Source organism: Centruroides vittatus, unplaced genomic scaffold (assembly GCF_030686945.1).
Source record: "Centruroides vittatus isolate TY-2023 unplaced genomic scaffold, ASM3068694v2 contig_854, whole genome shotgun sequence".
NCBI lineage: Eukaryota > Metazoa > Arthropoda > Arachnida > Scorpiones > Buthidae > Centruroides > Centruroides vittatus.
Genome location: NW_027122558.1, coordinates 554,706 through 569,836, shown reverse-complemented (window position 1 = coordinate 569,836; position 15,131 = coordinate 554,706). Strand labels below are relative to the sequence as shown.

At 25.0% G+C, this 15,131-nt stretch overlaps 1 protein-coding gene across 8 annotated transcripts in view; it reads right to left on the bottom strand.

Annotated features, from left to right (window-relative positions):
* LOC136982562 (lethal(3)malignant brain tumor-like protein 4) overlaps positions 1 to 15,131 on the bottom strand; it is a 72,816-nt gene that overhangs the window by 52,706 nt on the left and 4,979 nt on the right. For all 8 annotated transcript variants that reach the window (XM_067279066.1, XM_067279069.1, XM_067279071.1 and 5 more), the window contains exon 2: positions 1,087 to 1,132. In XM_067279066.1, the coding sequence (XP_067135167.1) occupies positions 1,087 to 1,108 (22 nt within the window). In that variant the 5' untranslated portion in view covers positions 1,109 to 1,132. The remainder of the gene's footprint in view (positions 1 to 1,086; positions 1,133 to 15,131) is intronic.

The following is a 15,131-nucleotide window of genomic DNA, read 5'->3' as shown; positions in this document are numbered from 1 at the left end:
AAAAGTCATAATAAACTTTTTAAAAGAGGGTTAAATAATCCTTCATTAAATATAAATGAAATCTATTCATCAAAAATAATTAATGTTAGAAAGTGTCTAGCATAATTTTGAATAATTTAAATGAACTTTAGAGATTCTGATTTATCAGATGTATAGATTATTCCTATAGGATTTTCTGAAAATTTAAGTTTACTCACTAATTCTTGGAAATACTTGTTTAAATTATATTCTTTAAAACTGAATGATAAATTTTGATATTGCAAAAATTACATTATTTGCTCGTTATTTACGCATCATAATTAAAGTTGCATACTTTCAGCTATAAAATCTTGCTATTATTCATAGCAATTTTTAAACTGTTTGTTCTAAAGATTGAAATGCATTCCAAAAACTATTTAATATTTAAATAAAATCTTAACTTTTCAATAAAACTAATTTTATTAACTTTTATTGAAATACTAACCCAAATATTTAATTTTTATATAAGTTTTGAATTTTGGATGAAATGAAATCTTTTTTTCAGACTAAATGTTTTATTAAGGATAATTACTATGCCATACATACTTTAACACTTATTTTCTTATAAATTAAATACTAATTTCTTTATAAAATATAAAGAAGTTATGTGTTCATTATAAGAAGTAATTTTGTAAATACTATATAATATCATTATTATACAGAGTGATCGAATGAAAAATTTATTCCTGAAAGGTATACATAGCAATGTAAACTAACCCCTGCAAAGCAAATTGCAAGATGCACTTATAATAAATCTTGAACATTTATTCACTATGAACTCAAAGGACAACCTTCAAAACTATTAATAAATAAATTGATGGCACATAATGAGTCAGTCAAGCAGTCTTGTAAGAAGCAAACATTTTGTTTTATCATTCTATATATTTATAATATAGTATAGCACCAATCTCTTAAAAACTTAAAAGTTTTTAAAATTAAACTGTGTAATAATTGCTTACACATCATCTAAACACAGTAATCTATATATTTGCCAAATTTTTAAATAATAAATTAAAATTATTTTTATAAATTATCATTTTAAATAGAAAAATCTGTTCTATAACTCACTTGTAGTTCCTGGACAAGCCATAATGTACTATAAAATAATCTGGACCTATTAAAAATTTTAAATATTGTTTAATAAATCTAATCACTTCAATTTCTCTTTTAAATTTACATACTATTATTCAGAGTAAATTTAAAAATTACTTCTTTATATTTAACAAAACAAAATGTATTTTTTTTTAAATAAAATCTAGGAAAGAAACAAAATGCAAATGTAATAATTTATTTAAATTAAATTATAAAAACAATTTATTTATTTAAATAAAAATTTTAAAAATATACATTATTCACAAAAATCATTAAAATAACAGTTAAAAATATGTCACACATACTGAAAATATATTAATGTTTCTATTTGAAAAAAATATCTAACTTACAAGCATATAGCATTTAATGATTTAAGAGAATCAATTATGAATATTTTGCTATATATAAATATATTTGCATCATCAATAAATGCACTAATTTTGAAAATAGTTAGCCTATAATGAATATACAGTTATCATAGAAATTGTCATTAACAACTGTGTATCTTGTACAGAACTTCATATTGAACTGCTAATCTGAATATTCACTTATGTCTGATTAAGACATTCTGGATACATTTTAAAAGACGTTTTTGTTTGGCCTGCATGTCTGATACAATCATGAATTTTGCTCAAGCATCAATACAGCATACAAAAAATTAATGCTTAAAATGAAGTGTAAATTATGATTACCACAAATACCACTTAACTGTAGAATTCTACATAAGTATTTATTTAAGAAACAATACACACAAATTCTCCAGACCGTGTACAATGCAAATTCATATGACATACAATAAAAATTCTATAAGGTCCTCTTTAATTTTAAAAATACCAATGACTTCCTAATAAAGTTCATTTTTAGTTAATTTTTTTCTATATCAAAAAATAATACAATGTTTAAAAATAGAATGATCAATGAAAGATTAGAAAAATAGTACAGTGTCATAACTTCACCATAACTTTGAAAACAATATAAAATATTTCATCTGGCACAAATATACACAAAAAGTTAAACATTTCTTGAGCTTAGTGGTTCATCTTCAGATTCTTACTAGTACTTATGAGCAGACTCATATTTTCTTGTTAGTGAAAGCTATTCATTTTACAAAACCCATTTTTACCACAGATTGAATTCTGTTATAACCCATATGCATGGATATGGGCTATAATAGTGCCCAATTATTGGAGAACTAGGCCTAACCAATAAATTTCTCTTGTGCCTCACTAATCAAAGCAGAATATAAACAGACATTATTCCGAATTAAAAATGGATGATGATATTTACACAATAAAAAATATGTATAAGAAACTAAAATGTCTTCATATTTTGTCTTGTCCAATCACCAGGAATGAACAGCCTTTCATTACAGAGACAGCCTTTTATTAGAGACTATACCTCTCTAAAAATATGCAAAACAGTTTTAAAAGTTTACGGGTGATAAGCCAATAATTAGAAATACATAGTTTCGATTAAAATGGCTGACAATATTTACACAATAAAAAGTATGTAGAACTAAAATGTCTTCATATTTTGTCATGTTGGACATTATAATTTTTATTAGTTTGCTACATAAATATTCAACAGCTGAACTTGCAAAAAATTCACAAAGGTTACAAATCTAAATCATTTGGCAATTCCATTCAAACTTCGTTTGAAACAACAGTTCTTAATTTGAAATTTTCATTTCACATCTGATGAAACATTATCTGTATAGAAAAATGCTTAATCTATAGTAAAAACAAGCTTCTTAAAACAAATAGCATTTAGTATTAAGAAAAAGTTTCATCTTCAATTGTATTTATTTAAAAATATGAAAAATACAATTGTACAACATAATCATGTTAAAATACAGCAATATGTTTTTAGCATAAAATATTTTTTTAAATAATAGAATAAACTTATTCTAAATAAATTCCGTATGCAAACGTCAACATATAAATTTTAAACGCAATGTATTTAAACAGGTACAAGATAAATTTAGTTTTATAATTTAACTAAAAGGTAAAAAATAAACTAGTAGTAGTTTATCCATTTACAATTTAACTAATTTTGAAACTGAAAATTTAAATTTCGAAAGATTCTTTAAATTGGAACTTATTTAAAAGTAAATATATCCAACTTTTTAAATCTTATATATTGGAATTAAAGTTGATTGGGATAACTATAAATAAAGGGTAATTTAAATTTTTTGTCCTCTATCATTGTACACATAATTTGAAAATCTAATTCAGACTCTCTAAAAGTATAGTGAGTATTTATGAAGTTTATACAGTAAAGTATAGTGAAGTAAAACAATCAACCATTACAAGTAACATTCTTGGAAATTCAAATACAAATTGAAATTATTAACTTCCACATATAGGAAATACATGTATGTTAAAGTGATATATTAAGATGCATATTAACTTATATATTGAAATACCCATAGTGTAAAAACAAAAAAGAACCTTATGTCAGTTCAAAGTGAGCCCACCAAGCTGTGAATAATATATCTGTCTCTTTAAAATTAATCCCTACTCTGTTCCTAAATGCCCAGTATTTTCAATACTCTCTAAATATTTAAGGTATGATATATTGGAAACCCTGTGTAACAGTCATGTATCTTGTTGACTTGGATGTCTTCACTTACCACATAGGCTGATAGGGCCATGGAGAGTTTCTTCTTGATAATGTATTTGTGTTTCTTCATTCTCATTGAAAAACTCCTTGCTGTCACACCTATATATAGTATAGAATGTGTTGACTTCACTAATGTGAGTACTTCCAGTTTGTAAAGTGGTAAATATCTTTTGTGTATTATCTATTCACACAAACTGCTTTACCTACTTATAAAGGACACTGAGATCTACATCAGTGTTTCTCAAACTTTTTGGACCGCGACCCCCTTCTGCACTTAAAAATTTCAAAGGACCCCCGAAGAATAAGTACGTGTCAAAAAACATCCCGGAGGGAGGGGGTTAGGCTCGTATTTAAATATTTTTATTATTTTTATTATTTATATGTGCAATTTATTTAAGTAAAAATTATTTTATATATTTTTTATTTCTATTATTTCTAAACATGAATCCATAGTAAATTCATAAAATATTTGAAAAAATTGATCTGGTATCAATTTTTCAGCGACCCCCCAAATATTTTTGGGGGGTCGCTTTGAGAATCACTAATCTACATGATAATAGTTACATGATAAATTACTGATTAAAAACTGCATGTAGAAACTTAGGATCATCTCTTGTTACTCTAATTTTTATAGGATAAAAATAAGTTTTATATCAAATTATTTCATTTGGGCATATTCTGATATATATCAATGTAGGTTTCCTGTCTATTTTTCATCTGTTTGGTGAAATAAAATTTCCCAATTTTGTTCATTTTGCATTTCCAAGATTCTTGTTCATTTACAATTTCCCTTGCCGTACAGACATTTACAATCCTAAGCACAAAAACTGGAGATTCACAATTACCCCTCAGTGGGGTAAATGTAAATTTTTTTAAATATTTTTTAAAATTATCTCTATTAATACAGCTTGGTAGGGTGGGATTATAATACAATAAACACTCATTAATTTGGCATCCTCTGAAAAGTAGCCAATAATCAAAACTGTCCGATAATAATGTGGCATGCTAGTATTCCACAAACTGAAATTTGTTTGGATTTGTAATGTGTTAAAGATCAATAATATGGTTCATATGTAGAAAGTAATTGGGCTGCAATTTGAAAAAATTGTAGACCTATAACTGTCTGTCCACCTATCTGTCTGTCTATCCTTCCTTAATCCTGCGAATGGAGTTAGATGAATGAATACATTACTACAAAATGCTTGGAATGCATATAACTTATTGAATTTTGAAAAAATACAAAAATCCTAATAATCTATCAGAGGTCACAAACTGGTGGCCCACGAGATGGATACGACCCATTAAGGCTTTACATCCAGTCTGCAGCCTTAATGATTTCTTTTCTAAAAACCAACATTTCTAACATCTTTGCAGGGATCAAAACAGATAAAATTCAAACTTCTGTTTACTTAGGTCAAAAAGGCCTGGCAACAAAAGGGCCTTTGTTAGAGTCTTTTTTTTTTTAGTTTACAGTATGTTTTGGTTTACCGATTAATAATGAATAAGACCAGCATCTGATATACATCTATTTGACTGGTCCTTTGCTGCATTTGAGTTTGAGATCCCTGATCTATCATTACTGATAATTCAGCACCATTCTGGTCCCATAAGTACCAAATTAACTAACTTCTATTGTATTATAAAAATAATAAAATATAAAAGTTTATATATATAATAATAAAATTTTTAAATATTAGATAGCAACAACTGATAGATATCCATAAACCCAAGAATAAGAATAGAGTTATACAATGATCAGAAAAAACAATAACACGAAACTTTTTATAAAATGATAAGATCACATTTAAGATGTGTAAAAAAAATACCAAAAAAAAAAAAACAAATTTATACACCAGTACTTTACATCTAAGACAAGGAACCCCTCTTTTGTTTGTTGACTCTTTTCCAAAATTAGATTTAATTTCTTGACTCTCTAAGAAACATGACTACAAAATAACAAAGAATTATAAATCAAATGAAAAAGAAATTCAAAGAAGAATTAATATTTTTTCTTATTAATTGTAAACCAAAATTCAAAGCTGTATGTTTTACTTTAATAAAATTTAAAAATACATCAAATATTATTCTTATTATATTTAATACTACATTTCACCAGTCCTTAAACAATTTCTAGCAATTTATCAAACTCTCAGATAAATTAACTGGTCTCTTGAAGATCACTAATAACCAAGTTGGGAACTTTTGATCTTAGACATTTACAGTTCTTTAGTTCACAAAATATTAAAGAACCTAATAAAATTTGAATTTTGTATAGATACACCATTTTTAAAAAAATGTTGAGAATAAAGATAAGCATATAAAAAATATGGAAAATAAGAAAAAAATATTCAAAATTACTTTATCATTTAATTAACTTTGACAATATTGTTAAAGTAAACTAAAAAATCCATTTTTGTTAACTCAAATATAACAAAGATAATGGATCCAAATGCTTTGTCTAAAAATTTCAAATTTATGCAAGAAATAAAATCTCAAATATTACCAACAAAATTATATACATTTAATTAATAAGTAGTTGAAATTAATAGTTGAATGATATTAAGCATTTATTCTATCTCCAATCAAATCTCTTTTCAAATAGAGAATGATATGAAAGAGATATTGATCTGGAACATTAAGAATAAATTATTGAAACTTAGTAAATTTAATAATGGTATCATTGTTATTCTCTCTTCTTTTTTAGAATACAAGTTGTAAGTAAAGTCATTTATAATATATTAAAATAAAAGGTTTCTGGAAAAAGTTAATTTTTAATACAGATCCTATAAATCTGACATATTCATAAACATTAATTTAATATTAAATTTATTTGAACATAATATATTAGTTCCTACATTTGCTACTTCTTACATGCAATTTTATATTAACTTTAATCTTTAATTTGTAACTTTAATTTTCATTTTATGTTATAGCAAATATTAGTAGTATTATTTATTGTTTAACCTCTAAGTGTAAAATTTTACATTTTCAATATTTGGCTTATATTTTTCTTGTAAAATGAAAATAAAACTTCTGTTTATATTTTGCAAACCATGCAAGAGCATTCAAAACAGGAAAAAGTATTAGTTTTACTACACACTTTATAACTAAAAACATGTGATTAATTTTATTTATTCTATAAGCAGCCAATTATATATTAATTACAATCAATCAATCAATCAATCAATCAATCCATCTTTATTTGTATTAGGCCTATGCCTGTTACAAGGGGAGTTTTGTTCTACACACTTTAACTAGCAATTATATAGTTACAAATTTTTTAACAAAATTATACAAATTATAAATAGATCTTAACTTAGCCACATGGAAAGAAAAAAATACATTTCTTTTTCCGAGGAGCACTCATTTAAAAAATTTAAATCGAAACTTTGTCTTAGGACTATTGCTTTTCCGCATCCACAGACCAGATGAAATTTAGAGAAATTTTCATGACACCTCGGCATTCACTTTTAGAATAGATATAAATCTTGTAATCATTATACATCATTATTAAGGCGAAGCTGGGCGAAGAACCTCCTAACACCAAAGGGGAGATTAAGTAACTTATAATTATTGATATTTGGGTAGTCCAGTATTATATTATATGAATTCGGCAGCAGCTTTCGTGACCGGATATCCTCCGCGTCCAGTACCAATGAATTCTCCATTACACTTCTAGTAAGCTGTCTACATAATTCTTCGCTAATCTCCGAAAGCTGTATAATCGGCCCCATCAAGAATCCAAAATTATTGATTATTCTAGTCAGTTGACTTACCCAGTTCTTTCTCGATTCTGAACGTAATGATTTCCAGTATAATTGGTTCAAAAGGCTAAATAACAGCTGTCCGCTGTCTCTTACCTTCATTAAAAATTTTACGCATCACTTAACCAACATTGACGTCATTCTAAATCTATGCAATTCCAATCTCAGAATGCTTCCAGGGATTTTATAGTCCAGTAAAAATACTCTCCGTATGAACTTAGTTGAATCGTCTCTAACTTCTGATATTTTGGCAAACACCAAATTGGGGCTGCATAGCTTGTTGCGTTAACAATTACTGAAAACAATTTAAATTAAGTTTGAATGTTTTTCAATTTAATTTTTGAAAATAGCATTACTAAACTTCATATCAACTTATTTGCCTTGACCAGTGAGACCCTGACTTGTTTTTCAAAGGACAGCATAGGGGTTAAAATTACCCCTAAAAACTTTATTTCATTGACTATTTTTAATTCCTCTTTATTAATATAAAATAACATGTTCTTCTTTGAAATCCTAGAACCATTTCTAAACACCATGATAGCCGATTTCTTCGGATTAATATTCAATTTTAATTTATTAAAATATAAAGTTGTTTGCTGAATTTTCCTCCGTAGAGCGGCAGCAGTGGGGGCGATTATCACAATATCGTCCGCATAAACAATGGAGTGAACTATATTAACATCAAATTCCAACCTCTCCTGCTCACACCTCTCTATATCAACAGTCTGGCGACTCATAAAAAATATTTAATCTGAATTACTTCTTCCAGATTTAAATCATACGTAAAAATATTACCATCTTTTATGAAATAATCGTCTCTAACCTTTATTTTATGACCCTTAGCTTTTTCTTGACTTATCATTAAAGTTAATTTTTTCCTTCTGATCCTGGATCTCTTGCATAGATCTGCTATAAATAGAAACTTTCCCTTTCCTGTACCGGATAACTTTGACCTCTTTTTCCAAAACTCTCGCAAAATCGAGTTTCTCTCATAGCTAGAACTTAATAAAATTTTCACAATAGATTTATCTTCTCCATCTGACACACTGACCACACCATCAGGCAAACAGTCAGGTAATCCTAGGTCGTTCTTAATATAATAATTAATTTCATCCGTGAGATCGTTTGTCTTGAACGGGAAGTTCAGGACTATAATATTGTTCTTTACCTTCTCGTTTCTCAAAGAATCAATTTGAAACTCCAGCTTACCTTGCAGTTGATTGCCAGACTTAACTATCTGGTCGAGGTCGAACACTCTCTGGACGGCTTTATCCAAATCCTCTCTCAATTCTCTATTCTCTTTCTTTAGTAATGTTACTTCTGCTTTTATCGTACTTAAATCTGAATTTAGCTGTACAAACTTTTCCTGAATCAACTCGTATATTCCTTTTAAAGTGTATTGAGTCTCTTCAGTTTCACATTCTTCTTTTTCCGCTGCCGATACAAAATAGTCTTGAATATTTGAGTCTCTCACTATCCCACTTTTAGTTTTAGAAGGGGTTTTGTTTCTACAATTTGTTCTTGTTCACCATTCTACAGATTTGATAACTCATCTCCTCTCTCTAAGACTTTCGCGCTACCTTTCCGGGGTCTTCCATGCCTCTTACTTTGCATATCTGCACAATCAATCTCCTGAGGAGATCTAGCCAAAGGCCCGGGGTTAGACTCTATCCCCGTCATTTGCAATAAACACCTTATTAAACTTATTCTTAGAATATTTGTGTATTCGTGAACTTTCTGATACACCATATTCAATTACTTTCCACACTGCTACCGTAAAACGTCACTTCTAGCCTCACTTGAAAAGTCACCAACACCGTCCACGACTCCCCGCTCAACCATTATATATTAATTACTTATTTTCAAAAGTTTATTTTACTTTATGTTAAATATCAATTATACAATATTTAAGTGTTCATTTATAAATTTTGAATATTATATGTAGCTTAGTTGATTCTGAAACTGTTAAAGTTAAAACTGTGATGGAAATTCTTTTGTTCTTTTTTCTATAAAAGAAAATGTATGAGATAATGGTAGTGGAAATAGATAATAAAACTGATGATGAGCATATTAATTTCCCTTGAAATGATTTTCTAATTAAAAAATTCTAACTTTTTAATGTATATTCACTTTTTTAAATGCAATTAATATATTTTTTCTTTTTTAGGTAGGATTTTATTTTGCTATTAAGAAGTGGAAATTCTTTTTGTAAAATATAGCCAAATAGGTTACCTAATTTTTAAAATAAAGTTAATTAAATACAATTATACTTACATATTCTACATTATCTAGAATAATTATTTAAAATAATAATTTTCATAATATAAAAAGAACTTTTTGGTGTAAACAAAAAATTAGTATGAAAAATTTCATTTGTATTATAATAGAAAATTATATTCTGTATAATCTCTCTATGCACCGGAACTTGTAATAATAAAATAAACCCTTCTAACCGGGTAAAAGGTTAGAAGGGTTTATTTTATTATATTCTGTACTGATGAAAATTATTTTCAATGAATATCAATTAAAGTAGGTTTTAAATTTACATAAAATGTTTACATAAAAATTAAAAATGTTTTAAAAATTATAATGATAATTTTCTTAATGCTAAGAATGTATCAGAAAATAATAAAAAAAATATTAATTTAATCTATCATTATACAAACTGATTAATTGAATCTAATATAAAAATATTTCATTTAATATATTAAATTGTCAGTGTTGTTATAGAACTTTTAGCATTTAAACACTTAGTAATCATCACTCCTTATTCAGAAGCATTGTTTACATTAAACAAACTTAACTAGTCTAATACAAGTATAGCATATCTGTCAGTTGTTAGTACAATTCAATACAAATTTACAAATATATTTACTTAATAAGTATCACAAAAACAGCAAAAATTAAACAAGTGATGCATTAAATATTTTAACACATTTTCCACTATAATACATAATAGGATGAAGTATGTTTTTGGCACAGGTTTGTAACTTCATAAATCAATATTAAAATTATTGGCCAATTCAACATTAGTAAAAATGTTCTCTTTTCTAAAGAGAGCAATGTTAATTCCTTTTAGTTTAAAGATCTAAATTTGAGTCATGAAACTTAATGAATTTTACTTTTGCTTAAACTCACAGATGGAAATCAAACCAGACCAATTATGGAAAAGTGTGAAAAAACTTTCATATTAAAATAAAATTTGAAAGTGAAAAATTATACATTAACAATTTGTCATTTAAATTGAGAGATTAACAATTAGTCATATTAAATATAAAAATATTTTAATCTATAAATAAAAATTATAATCATAACCAGTTCTGTAAGAAGTGTAGAGATAATGAGCATTTGCCTGAATGTGGCAATATTACAGCAAAAATACAAAATATTCAAGGACAAAAAAGAATTTTATACTAAAAAATTGTTATGTTCAGTTCCTCCTGATAAAATAAATTTATGATGTTATTTTGCAGACATGAAAGCACAGAAAATAATTATATAAATGAAATATTTCAAAAAATATGTTATGAAATAAAAAATAAAAAAATTACTGTTTCAGTTGCATAAAACTTTAGTTACAAGATTGGTCATAGCACTTTACGTAAAGTCAGGAAAAAAAATTGTTAAGGAGTTTCCTATAAAATTTACAAATATTTCCTATTTAAAATGTACATTAAAAGTTTAAGCAAACTGCTTCATTTTGAAAATTGACAGCATATGTTTCTTCTCACTAAGAAAGAGCAATGATTAGAATATTATTATGTAAAAAATAAACATATAACAGAAGAAAACAATCTACATAAAAAACTACTAGAATAAATACACTATTATAAAATAACAGAATAGTTCAGAATACATAAATTCTAAAGATAGATAATTTTCTATCATATTTAATGACATACATTTTATGTGAATTCACACAGAACATGTTTTGTTAAATATAATAGAATACAATTTTTCCTCCATGGATAAATATATATATATTTTTTTTTTTATCAAAATACAAAGTATCGGGTTGAATCTGCATGTTGCAATCACAAACTGAATAGAAACAAGAAACAAAAACTTCATTTTCTCAAATATTTAGTCAAGAATTTAGTAAAACTTTATAGATCAATTAATTTAACCGTAAAAATGTTGAACATAGAGAATTAATCTCATTTTTGTATTGAATAACATAATAAAATGTTTAAGTTGAAGTTTTTTTTTTTTATGAAATTGACCCTATTTGAATCTAATAAACTTTCATATTATAGAATTAAAATTTTTAAAACTTTGTAACTCAAATATATTAACTAACATGTAATATAATTTATAATTTTTTAAGGTATTAATTTAATATATCAACTGAATATTTTCTTTGTCTTTGTCAGATATTATTATATTATATCGTTATATGTTTATCATGTCTGTAAATAAATATGAATAAAAATCAATGTATAAATCTGTATTTGTTTCTCTATTTGAATGAAAAATGTTGCACGTATGTCTGAAATTATTACTACTGTATAAACTAAAAACTGACCATACAGAAAAATTAGAATTATATTTAAATATGTCATACTTTTTTAATACTGTACTCATAATTTAATTTTTCTATTGGTAAGATAGCTTCATTAATTTTTCTCTTTAAATTTCTCACCATATGTCTTTCACTTTCAACTCTTATGTCACTCATTCAATAAGAGAAGAAAAAACAATATAAGAATGTCAAAGATATCTCTCTTTGCTTATTATCTAATTGCTATAAATACAATCATGTATCAGCAACTCTTAAGAAGAATTAACAGAGAAATTATAATTTATAATATTAAGAAAGAAAAGAGTTAATACAATTTTTCATTCAATAGAAATGAAGCAGTAAATTTTGTATTTAGTATCTGAAAGCAGAATTAATAGCAATCAGAAATCTTTTTTTTTACTTTTTTAACTTAGTTAAAATTTTTCTGTAATAATATATCATGCATACCTATTTAAGGTTTTATTACTGTTGTTTTTCAAATGTATACTTTTCTTATGTTTGTTTTTCTTTTTTAATTTATGTAGACTATATATATTGTGGACAGCTTTATTATTTACTCAAAATTATGACTATCATCTGCTATTTTTGTAATTTCTTACCAATGAATTGATAGGTTCTAAAAATATTTAAAAAATGAAAAATTTTTAATCTAGTTTTATTGAAGGCTGTTTATATTAATTTAAGAATTTACTGATTCATGCAAAGAATGAATACAAATGTTTCAATGTTTATCAATGTTTATTTCAATGTTTCAATTTCAATATATTTATTTTATAATTTGATACCTTTTAATAATAATATAATACTTTATACATATATTATTAAGTAATAAAATATTATATATTAAGTAATAAATATATAATTAATTCCTTAATTTTTTAAATGTGTTTTTTAATTTTTAATTAATAGTTACTGATTGTTATTAATCTATACTTTTATCTAATTATCTACTGAATAATATTCCTTTAGCAATAAAATTAAGTGATAAGAAAGTAATAATATGATAGAAAAATTAATCAGAATAAATATAATGTTAATTTAATCAAAAAAAATTATTGTTAAAATCATAAATAATTAGATGAATTTTCTTAGCAGAATAATATTAATAATAGATTTTTCTTACAGAAGGAAAAACAAATTAGATTTCAAATACATTAATAAATATAAAGAGTAATATTGCTAAAAAATCATTATAATTTGCTAAATAGATGATCTAGCTTGAGTTGATTTAAACAATTCAGAAGTGGAGCTGGCTCTACCATAGTTTAATGTTATATACAGCAGTTATTTTTAGAATAACTAACTATTAATTAGGTTAATCATCAAATAATTAAAACTAATTAATACGCATCATTATTTTAAAATAAATATATTTTCTCTGCAGTTTAAGAAAGCAATGTTATTTTCCTTTATAAAACAATCAATTATCTACTCAAAAAATATCTAACAAATATATTTCTTCTAAACTAAATATATCTTTTAAATACAATGCATTGATTGGATATATTTAGCTTCATAAAAGTCTGTGTAATGTAATACGAACAGATTATATTAAATAATTAATACATATGAATTTTAAAAAATATTCCATTTTTAAATATATCTCATTATTTGGTAAATATCAAATTATCAAGGTAACATTTTATAAATGTTATTGATAATTTAATTTTCTTTTGAAAACTAATATTAATAAAGAATTCAAAACGTATCAGAATTTTGCTTCTTTGTCAATTAAAAAAGTCAAATTTTCATAAATTTATCTTAAATATTATTCATAACTGTTTCAATAAAACATCAATACTTGCTTTCAGTTGTAAGCATTACTAATAAATTTCTTATTAATATTGCAAAAATGAATTAAATATTTGAATCTAACTAAATTAGATAAATTTATCAAATAGGTACTTCTATAAAATTACTTCCTTTATTTTCTCACAGTTAAATTCATTAGATCTATTCATTTTGAATATAAGCATCATAAGTGCAAATATTTAATAACTTCAAAAGTAATTAAATGGATATGTAAATTTCTCATGTATTTATAATTTAAATTTTAAGAAGTAGACAAATCAGGAAACTGTAACAATAAACTTGTTTTTGATTTGTATGTGAATTGAAACAGTTATGAATATAATAAATAAATTAAATTAAGTTAATAACACAAATATAGATGTTTTTATTTTTTGATATTTTCTACAAATAATTTTCAGATTCTCAGAGAAAGATAATGAATTTACTTAAAAAACTAATTATAACTAAATTAAAAAATAATGTATTCAAAAACTTGTCTAGTCATTGAATTTTTCAAATATGCCTGGGATTTTAAGATATTTTACTATGACAACTAAAATTGCCAACTCCCAAAGAGTTAATTCCTGGAGTTCTTCATCTCATAAGTAAAACATTTTGTGAGATTTGACATATTTACTCTCAGCAATATCAAAACACTGCCATCTATTCTTTTAGTCTGTCTTAATATGTGGACCAAAAGTTGATTATCTTATCAAATATGGGGAAAATAGGCCTCAATTTAAAAGTCCAAAAATTTAAAAATTTTTACTCCCAAATTCTCCTGGCAATTCTGGAAGAGTTGGCAACTGTAATGACAACTAACTTGTAAGACAACTAAATATGCAAAGAAATTGCAATGTTTCACCTTGTTTTGCTACAATATCAACCCAAAAACTCAAACATTGCCTAATGATAATCTCTAATTTTGCAAATTGACATTATGAATTTTTTTTATATCTGATACAGATGACCTATTTCTTCTATCTACAGTATTAAATTACAAAAAAATTAAATCATATTTTACTATAAACAAACTAATTCATTTACTCAATGGCTCATAAAAAGATTTTTATGTTAACTGTTTATCTAATATCAACTGAGTAAATTTCTATAAAATAAATTAATTGTTTTAATTATCTAAACAATTTATAATATAAATTACACATTTAAAAAAATATATTTAAACAAATTTATATTTAATTTATCAAGCACTTCGTCTTAAAAAAATTTTACAAAGCTTTTGTTTAAGTATATCGTAATCTTCAAAAATTTTTAACCATTTACGAATTATTAATTTAAAATTCGTACGGGAATAACGAAAA